This window comes from Sminthopsis crassicaudata, chromosome 4, assembly GCF_048593235.1.
Source record: "Sminthopsis crassicaudata isolate SCR6 chromosome 4, ASM4859323v1, whole genome shotgun sequence".
NCBI classification, from domain to species: Eukaryota; Metazoa; Chordata; class Mammalia; order Dasyuromorphia; family Dasyuridae; genus Sminthopsis; species Sminthopsis crassicaudata.
This window is the reverse complement of record NC_133620.1, coordinates 271106609-271117527: the sequence shown is the minus strand read 5'-3', so window position 1 is coordinate 271117527 and position 10919 is coordinate 271106609. Positions and strand designations below refer to the sequence as shown.

The 10919-nt window shown below is 37.3% G+C and overlaps 1 protein-coding gene across 1 annotated transcript in view; it reads right to left on the bottom strand.

The window, feature by feature from the left end:
• Window positions 1-1253: 1253 nt before the first annotated feature.
• Window positions 1254-10919, bottom strand: part of LOC141540729 (adhesion G protein-coupled receptor F5-like) — a 52737-nt gene continuing 43071 nt past the window's right edge. The window contains 5 exon segments of the mRNA XM_074264714.1: window positions 1254-1316; window positions 2839-2945; window positions 3168-3203; window positions 3206-3346; window positions 6807-6977. Coding sequence (XP_074120815.1) covers window positions 1254-1316; window positions 2839-2945; window positions 3168-3203; window positions 3206-3346; window positions 6807-6977 — 518 coding nt within the window.

Sequence of the window (10919 nt, the reverse complement as noted above, 5' to 3'; positions counted from 1 at the left end):
TACTCCAGGCCTGCACAAACACCAAAACAATAAATAATAATAATGGTTGAAAATGATATAGCACTTGAGAGTCAACAGCATATTATATATATATATGTATATATGTCATCTCACCTGACTTGAGTCACATAACTCTGTGGGTTGGGTCATGGGAATATTATTAACCCTATTTTACAGATGTCAAATTGACAACCAAGGAAGATGAACAAAATTGCCCAAGGCCATAAGAAAGTGACTATTTGAGTCTAAACCTCAGCTCCTTTCATGCCAAGTCTATAATATCTCTCTCTCTCTCTCTCTCTCTCTCTCTCTCTCTCTCTCTCTCTCTCTCTCTCTCTCTCTCCCTCCCTCCCTCCCTCCCTCCCTCCCTCCCCCCCTCTCTCTTTCTCTCTCTCTCTCTGTCTCTCTCTCTGTCTCTCTCTGTCTCTCTCTGTCTCTGTCTCTGCTCTCTCTCTCTCTCGTCTGTCGCTCTCGCTCTCTGGCTCTCTTCTCGTCTCTCTCTCCTCTCTCTGTCTCTCTCTCTCTGTCTCTCTCTGTCTCTCTCTCCATCTCTCTCCTTTCCTCTCTCCTTCTCTCAGTTTCTCTTTCTCTCTCATCTATATACTTATCTACCTATTTACTTATGTATTTATCTATCTACCTTTCTAATTGTCTATCTATATTTACTACTACCTATTGAAATATATATGTATCTATACCTCTTCATCTATCTTTCTATTATTTATGTATCCACCTATTTGCCTACCTATTTATTTTTTATGTAACTCTTACCTTTTGTTTATCTGTCTTTCTTCTGTCTATCTGCCTACCTACTTTCCTATCCAACTGCCTTTCTACTTGTATATCTTTATGTTCATTTATCTACTTACCTTTCTATTTGTCTATCATCTATGTATCTATCTATTTATTTATGTGTCTATCTACCTATTTATCTATGTATCTATCTAGCTAATCTACCTATATTACATTTTTAAGATAGAAATAGAGGTTCAGATGAATAAACACTTGCTTATGGTTACACAGCTAGGAAGAGTTTGAACCAGGATTCAAATTTCAAGCTTTCTAACAAAAGATTCAGTGTGCTCTACACTGTCCCATGGTTTCCAGTTATTCTTCCCAATTTCTAGGCAAGACTGAAGGAATTAAATGCCTTGTCTAGAGACATACAATTAACAATTTGGAACTCAGATTCAATTCTTGGCATGTCATCTATAAATCCAGTGTTCTTATTATTAATAAGAATAACAATATGCTTACCTGAAGCCTGTAATCACCACTGATTTGAAGCCTGGTAAAATACTGTAACCTTCCCAGAACTGAAAAAACAAAAAAGTTAGAAGAGAAGTTAGATTGCATTTTTTCCAACAAGGAATATAGCTTTGGATATAGCAACTTCAATTGAGAAATTTCATAAAATTTTAAAGCCTATCTCTTATTTTCATTGTCAATAGTAAGAGAATTTCCCCCTTTAATGAGTATATAGCCCTGCTATCAGATTCAAAAGGGTTTGTTTAGTAACATAACTAAGAGTTTCCAACTGCCTGACATCTCATTAGAAAGTCTGAAGATCTGAAGGAGCCTATAAAGTCCTTGTATTACATATGCTTCTTCAGAGCCTCTCTTTCTCTGAAAGAGAACTGAGTCTGCCATTGAGCTCTGACAAAGCTTTCTATCAATGTAGTAACTTTCCCCCTTGCTTAAGTGAATATGCCCAAAGACACTAATCTTAACCATGGACCAGGATGAGGTAGTGTTGGGATCAAGAATGTGGAAATGTTCTGACCAAAAAGATTTTATGAATTCAATTTTCAGAGTTTAGGAAGTTACAACAGAGATGAGACAACCGCACACAGCCATGCCTAGAGTATCGAAATTTAGAGCATCCTTGCAATGCCTCTATTTCTTTACCCAAAGTAACTACTTAGCATGTAGTAAAAACAGTTTTTTTAGTTAGATGGCAGCTTCATCCCCAGTCTCTCTAGTATGCATCTGTCTCTTTCTCCCTCTCCCTCCCTCATTCTCTCTTCCCCTTCCTCCTTCCTTCCCTTCCTCCCTCTCTCCCTCTTTGTCCCTCTCTCCCTCCCTCCCTCCCTAACTCTCTCTCTGTCTCTCTCTCTTTGTTTCTCTCTGTCTCTATCTCTCTGTCTCTCTCTCTTTGTTTCTCTCTGTCTCTGTCTCTCTGTCTGTCTCTTTCTGTCTCTGTCTCTCTGTATTCTCTTTCTCTCCTTTTTCTGGAGTTTGGCAATGGAGAACAGGATATGGTTGTGTCATGGGGGTCTTACTCCTTATGGAATAGTTCATCCCAAGGAACAAGCTCTTTTCTGAGGTCTTCATTTTGTTTGCAAATAAATTTGTCCTTAAAAGGCGATGTTGGAGTACCTTCTTTACTTGTTGCCCTGAGCATTAGAATTGCTTGCTTTGGCTCTGCTAACTGATGCTTAGTAAGTGTCAGGGCCAGCAGTTTTTGGATAACCTGTCATTTTGTGCCTGCATGTAGCTTTAATGAAATAAATTAGAATCACTAACTCTTCTGTCTATATCAGTTTTCCTTCCACTTACAAGTAGACCCTTTTCCTAAGACTCTGCCATATATTCTATATTCCTATTAATAGTTACACAGTCTAGAGGAGCTTATCTCCTGAGTCTTAATCTGTGTAAGCAAAACCCCAACCTGCTCTTTATTTGGGGAGAATTTGAAAATGACTTTAACACATGGAGAGTGGACAAGCTCAGCTTAAGGCAAAGTTACTGAAAGTATGCTTAACACTGCTCACTGAGATTGGAAAGTGAGACAAAGAGAAAATTGTTGTTTTAAAGGGCTCCCATGATGGCACATACCGCTCTTTCCAAATCCGTTTTGTATGACCTATACAGGGCAGAGGAGGAGTTCTTGAGGTCATCCTGAAAGTCCATCTTGAGTACGACTGACATCCTCAGTGTAATATCTTTTAATTGAAGAAAAAAGTAAAATAACATAAAAATTACACTAAAATGAATAAAGCAGGAATGGGGGTGTGAAAAGAGTGTGAGAATGGGGGGCATTTTTAAATCTCAAGAAAATTGTCTGCAATACCAGAATAGAGAATACTAAATAGTCTAGAGAGTTCCTCCGCTAATGTTAGACAAAACAAAGAAATAGCAAAGACACAAATGGAGCTGCTTCTAACCTTTTAGAATGACTTGCTGACAATAGGGTCCCTTGCAGGCATTTCCTTAAGGCAGCTACAGTCTTCTGGGGCTGAGTTGTGATAGCTTTGACAAGTACGGTTACTGAGGCATACTTCAGGGAGCCACTTATATCCACTTTCACAGGAACAAAAAGTCTCATTTCCATTGGGCCTGCATACTGGCATCAGGCAAAAAACAAAAGGTAGGGAGTTGTGATTTTTTTTTGTTTTTGTTTTTCAATAGGTTTTATTCAAGTACAAATACAAGTATAAATAAGGTATCTATGAAAAGTACAAATAATGATTGTCTCTTATATGTCTCCTGAACACGACTTCAATTCCTTCCTCCCTCCCTCCCTCCCTCCCTTCCTCCCTCCCTCCCTCCCTCCCTCCCTCCCTCCCTTCCTCCCTCCCTCCCTCCCTCCCTTCCCTTCCTTCCTTCCTTCCTTCCTCCCTCCCTCCCTCCCTCCCTCCCTCCCTCCCTTCCTCCCTTCCTCCCTTCCTCCCTTCCTCCCTTCCTCCCTTCCTCCCTTCCTCCCTTCCTCCCTTCCTTCCTTCCTTCCTTCCTTCCTATCCAGCATCTGGAAAGTGCTTGGAATATAGCAGGTACTTAATATATGCTTGTTGAATCATTGATTAATTATATATAATTTCCCCAGCATTGTAGGAAATCCAAACTGGACTTCAGCCAAGAACGTTTTTAATTTGTCTTAATACTATATTTTCTATAGCCACAAAAACACACTGGTATAGCATTATTATACTGTTAGCTAAAATACCATGCTGTGATCCTTTCTCCCATTTACCTGTCCTAATTAATACAATAAATAGCTTTCTGGATGCAAGCGTAACTAAGTTTGTGCTATGTACATTTCAAGGCAAACTTGGCCACTTCTTTGCAACTGGTTTGTACTGGAAGAGTACTGAAGGACCCTTGCAAACAAAAGCTGGTTAGATTTTTCCTAGGACTGGTATGCAGAAAAAAAAATGATTTCTTAAAACTTTCAGTGAAAGAAAAAAAAAAAAAACAACAACTAAGATCTTGACTAGACTCTCAGATTGTGGTGCAGAAGATGTATTCAGGCTTTACATGATCACAGAGTAAACCAAGCCAGGAAAATCAGATCTGTGTTTTAGAAGGGAAATAGACTGTGTTGGCTTTACATACAACTTGAATAGAGATGCTTGCCCAAAGTAACTTGAGAGGCAATGCCTAGGCTCTCTTCCTGTGTTGGAAAATACCTCTCCTTTGCCCTGAAATTCCATCACTAGATATTGTTACAAACAACCAAAGTTGAATACAAGGTAATTAAGAGTATCAAGTTTGGCTTCAAAGGAAAAAAATTCCTCTTTTTCTTTTTTTGCAGTCATAGAGGTTTTATAAGTGTGGAACATTGCACATTCTTTCTGACTTGGTTAATGTGTTTGTAAGAATTAGTTTTTCCTTTTTTAATTCTTTATTGCAAGGAATGACTCTCTTGGGAAGTGGTGGGGGAAAGAAGGTGAATGGGAATGAAAGTAATAAAAAAGATGTGTGTGTGTGTGTGTGTGTGTGTGTGTGTGTGTGTGTGTGTGTGTGTGTGTGTAATTGGTTAGACTTGTGATGGAAAGTACCATCTGCATGTAGAGAGAGAACTATGGAGACTGAATGCAGACCAAAACATAGTATTTTCACTTTTTTGTTATTGTTTTTTGTTTGCTTGTGTTTTTTTCTTTTTTTTTCACTTTTAACCTGATTTTTCTTACACAGCATGAAGAACACAGAAATGTTTAGTAGAATTGCATATGTTTAACCTATGTCAGATTGCTTGATGTCTGTTGGAGAGAGAGGGAGTACAGAAGGAAAAAAAATGGAACACAAGGTTTTGCAAAGGAGAATGTTGAAAACTATCTTTTCATATATTTGGAAAAAGAAAAGAGTATAATAAAAAAGAAAAATGTAATTGGTTAAAATATGTTCAGAGACGTAGTTGTATCCACTCTATAGAAGCAGATGCAAAGAATGTGGAATTTAGCAACATGTTGAAACTATATCTACTATCAGAACCCATCTTTGATTTGGTCAATCAGTACTTGGGAATTGCCTGAAGCATATAAAAGTTGAAGTACTTTGTTCAGGGCCAAGAAGCTAGAAAGTGTGGAATTTAAATTTAGGTCTTTTTATGTGTATATACCATCCATTATCCACACTTCCTCTTTCTCTGTGTAAGTGTAGTAATTTAGAGTGGTTGTCTGGTGGAGAATTCCCCAGATATCTGAGAAAATGTTCTGTCCCATGTTGTTTGTATTATGCTTTAAGGTAATGAAGAAAAGCCCTCTATATTAAAGGAGCTGACTCAGAACAATAAAAAGTAATCTGAGCATTCAAAAGAGAACAAAGAAAGGGAATGTTGGGACTACCATGTAAAATGTGATGATTGCTTAAAAAAACTTTTTTGGCTGTTCAGCCATTTCAGTCACATCTGACCCTTCCTACCCATTGGGGCTTTCCTGGCAGGGATATTGGAGTGGTTTGTCATTTCTCTTCAGCTTATTTCACAGAGAAGGAAATGAAGGCAAAGAGGGTAAAATAACTTATCCAGAATCACACAACTAGTGTCTATGGTCAGGTTTTAGGATGTTTTAGAATGAGTTCAAAGCTGGCCTCAGACATTCACTAGCTGGGCAAGTCACTTGAACCTGTTTGCCTCAATTTCCCTATTTGTGAAATGATCTGGAGAAGGAAATGGCAGGTCACTCCAGTATTTTTGCCAAGAAAATCCCAAATGGGATTATGAAGAGTTGGATATGATTGAAATGGCTGAATAACAACAATCTTAAATTTAGTACTATAATTGATGAGGGAAAGAGAAGGATAGGGTTTTGGAATTTTTAGATATTGATAACAATTGTCCTTCAGCAATATATCTTCCAGACTAGGAACATTTTCTATCAATGTAGATTATCTGCCTTGAAACTTTGAGTCTTAGAAAACTTCCTAGGACCTTGGGAGATGAAGTAATTTTCCAGGCTTGTATAGTCTCTATGCCAGGGACAAAATTTGAATCCTTGTCTTATTGATTTCAAGGTTAGCTCTCTGGAGGAGAAAATGAGGTTGATGACTTTGCATAATTTTCCCCTCAATGATGCCGCCCCCTCCCCATAATCACTATTTAAAACCAATTAATTTGTAAGCTATGGCACCACCTCCCTGATGAAATGGTGTGCCTCCAGAACAATGGACAAACAATATTTAGTAAAACTCAAAAGCTACTGAACTTTGTTTTTTTGGACTCTGATCCAGCCCTCCTCTTCTTCACTTTTACTTTGAAACAGATTCCCAGGAAGCAGCTTTGTGGGTTCTTGAGTTTCCTGCCCCTAGGAACTGATGGCCCATGGATTGCAGTATTTTGGGATCTCTTCCCACATAGTCCCTTGCATTTCCAGATCCCCCCATAGAACTGAATTTTTTAAAAAGTTGATTTGAGAACATGTTTTATGTTACTTAAAGTGAGTCCTGAGATTGTGAACTATGTCTCTTCTCAGTCACTGGGGGAAACTTGCTTATTAAATGATTTTTTTTTCAAAGGAAAGAGCTCTTGAAGATTAGTATCCTAATGTATACGTCCTCAAAGGATGCAGTGATGACTTGGTACTTACCTGTTGTAACTTTCATGCTTAAAATGTCAGTGCTCAGGTTGGCATTTATCCCTGGAATTGGAAAACTGAGATTTTTTAAGTAAGATTTGAAAGACTCCAGGAAGGATGCATTTTCAAAACTTATCTCAATCTCAATATCATATTCTTGTGGTGCAGGGCTGCTTGTGGCCACTGAAAAGAAAATATGAGAAGAAACACATCAGGAAGGGGAGAGGGAATGATGGATGGAATATCATTCATGGTTAACAGATATTAATGAAATGAGTTGGTAACTGCTGTGGTGTAATTCTGTATCAGTGACTTTGAATAAGGCTTTTACCAGGAAAAAAAAGTATAAATTTCTAGTAGAAGCCTAATTTATATATCTACATATCTATTTACATATATGTACATATTGTTGCTCAGTCATTTCAGTTATGTCTGATCCTTTGTAATGCCATTTTAGGATGATAGAGATACTGGAATGGTTTTCCATTTTCTTCTCTGGCTCATTTTGCATATGAGGAAATTGAGGCAAACTGGGTTAAGGGACTTACCTGGAGTTGCACAATAGTGTCTGAAGTCAAATTTGAACTCAGGAAGATAAATCTTTCTGATTCCAGGACTGACACTCTATGTATGATGGCACCATCTAGCTGCCCATCATATTCCCTTGTCTCACATTTAATCAATCACCAAATCTTGCTATTTCTGTTTCCACATTTCTCACCCCCAGCTTCTTCTCTGCACTTATTCAGCTAACATCTTAATGCAGTCCTTTATCATCTCTCTTTGAGACCAAAGCAAGAGCTTCCTAATTGATCGCCATGATTTATGTCTCCCTACAGCAGTCCATCATTTCATCCAACTGCCAAAGTGATTTTTTCTTAAATCCAGATCTGATCATGTAGCACTCATAGTTAATAAAATTTAGTGATTCCCTACCATCTTTTAGATAAAATATGCATTTATCTATATAGCTTTTAAAGTCTTTACAACTTTGTCCCTAATTAACTTTCTAGCTTCATTGTATACTCTCCATACAATTGACAATATAGAAAAAACGTCCTCTCTCTTCCTCACACATTTCTATCTCTATGCATTTATAAAGACTGTCCTTTCTGCCTCAGATGCACTCCTTTCTGACCATCACTTCCCAGAATCCTTCTCTTTCTGACAGTAGCAAATTTTGGGAGCATCCTGATTCTGATATGTAGCATATTACTATAACTACTCCTTTTAGCTTTCTTATCATCTATATATTTTGATAAATGTCCATTTGTACCCACTGTACTTTATACATAGTTTTTTTCTGTGTACTAAAAATATTTTATTTGTTTTTTGTTTGATTCATCTATGATAAACTACTAATCATCACCTTTACCCCACCTCAACCCCTTCTTTTTAACAAATATACAGTAAAATAAATTAATCTGGTGGCCATATCTGAGAATTGTGCATTTGTAGCCCATTACTCTCTATCAAGAAATAGGAAGTACATTGCATTATTGGTCACCTGAAATCTGGCATTGTTAAGCAGAAACTTATCTACCTATGGGCAAGTAGGTGGTGGGACAGTGGATAGAGTACCAGACTTAGAATCATCTTTCTGAGTTCAAATCTAAATTCATATACTTACTGGATCTGTGACTCTGGGCAAATTATTTAACCCTGTTGACCTCAGTTTCCTGATATGTAAAAAGAGCTGGAGAAGGAAAATGGTAAACCACTCCAGTATCTTTGCCAAGAAGAGTTGGTCACAGAAAATGGGATATGACTAAAACAACTGAATAGTAACCTACTGAAAACATTACTTTGTGAACTAAGTACATTTGGAAGAACAAGACATGTGGCATGAAAATTCTGTCTTTTAAAGCATTTATTTCTGAAAAATAACAGTGATTTTTCTTCACAGTGCAAACATAATTCATTGGAACATAGGAGTCAAAGGAAATGGATTTCAATCCTAACCCTGCTTATGCAACCTGGAACAAAACATTCCCTTTCTTCATCACCCCTTTACCAATCTAATAGGAACAGAGAGAAGTCAGCATTTAGGATTATACTGGTAAACTCCTCTAATCAAGGAAAGAACATTTTACATAAGGGTAGGAGAACCTAGTGCTAAAGTGAAAAGTCCCACTGATAGTAATAGCTAACACTTATTTACTTTACTAAGCCCTTTGGAAACATTATCTCAAAACAACTCTGGAAATTAGATATTATTATAATGCCTATTTTAGAGATGAGGAAACAGAGGCAAATAGAAATTAAATGACTTCCCTAGCAGCTCAGTTAAGAAGTGTCTGAGACAGAATTTGAACTCAGCTCTTCCTGGCCCTAGGCTAAGCACGTACTGACTGAGTCACCTAGATGTCCCACGTGATTCAACCTCATTACTATAGATGCCACAAAAGAGAGTTTCCTCTTGATTCACTACTTTTATTTGGCATAGATGTTTGAAAAAAATTTAGCAGAAGAGTTCTTTGCAGGTTAATGCTGATTAGTATTTCAGAATTGTCTTTCACTTCCAGTACCTGCTTTGTAGTTAGCTCTTGCAAAAATATTTTTAATTGGGTCTAAAATTGATATATTAATGACCACACAACTCAATCATTCAGGAAGCAAAGGTGCTGATAGTTATTCAGTAAATATTACCTACTTAACCACCTTTATAAATGCTCTCCGATCAAGGACATTTACTTTACTTTTTGCTTTACTGAGACTGAAGTCAATGTTGAAAGGATCATAGGACTTAGAATTGGAAGAGACCTTATAAGTCATTTGGTTAAAAACCCTCATTTTCCAGATAAATGAAACTGGAAAGTAGATGGTATTATTATCCCTATTTTACATATGAGTAAACTGAGTTTCATTGATTTGCCAAAGAGAGTCAGAACTAGATTTGGGATGATCATAGATCCAGAGCTGAAAATTGAACTCAAAGGTTAGTTAGTCAAACCTCCTCCTTTTACAGATGACTAAACAGAGTCAGAGACCATGTAACCTTTTAATTATTACTATTCTCTGAATTTTTCTGACTTTGATGCCCTATCTGGAATGTGGTCTCTTCCAATAATCATCAGTACCAGAGAGGGTGGATCTATCAGTAGGCCCAGAAGGCATAAGCAAACAATGACTTCCCTTCTTCTTTCTCATGAATCCCTGATGTACCATACTTATCTTGAAGGAACAATTCTGGAAAGTTGGCCCCAAACTGTAATTAGTGATGTTGGCTTCTGGGTTGTAAAGGATTAAGCAAACAAAACTATTCTGCCAGGCAGTCCTGAGAAGGGCCACTGCTTCCAGTCCCATCCAGTAAAAGTAGGCATAAATTAAGCTTCCACTCCCCAACCCAATGAAACATAAACATGTTGACTTCATCTAGTAGATGATGTCCTAGTACTCTGGAGGGTGGGGAGGGAGAAGGAGATAATTCTTTATCAACATTACTTCTTTCTTTTCTGTTCTTCCTTTGGTCCCAAATCAGGTGAATATCCAATTAAACAGAAATGTTTCCATGTTCCTTTATGGAAACCATTCTCAGTGGAAGGAACTTATCAAAACTGATCTCTCATTTGGATGGATTACAGTCCTATGAGTTTCTTCATTATATGATTTATGGAAAACAAACAATTTTAATCAATGGGTAGAAAGTTGTCCTCAGAGCCACTTTTAGTTTTTTCATCTGTAAAATAGGGAAGGAGAAGGATAGTGTTAGGTGTTCTCAAAGGTTCCTTTTAGAGCTGCATCAACCTGAGAAAGCTCTATTTGGTCAAATTTCCCATTTTAACGGAACAAGCCCAAGAATTTGTTCAAGATTCCACTAGTGTGAAATGATTCTGAATGGAAAAAAAAAAACAGAAACAGGAGAACATTGTACACAGTGACAAAAATATTGTGTGATGATCAGCTGTGATGGACTTGGCTCCTATCAAAAATACAGTGATTTAGGACAATTCAAATAGGTTTGGAATGGAAAATGCCATCTGCATCCAGAGAGATGGATGACTATGGAGACTGAATGTGGATCAAAGCAAAGTATTTTCACCTTTTTGTTTATTTTTTTCTCATGTTTTTCCCCTTTGTTCTGATTTTTCTTGTACAACATGACAAATATGGAAATATGTTTAA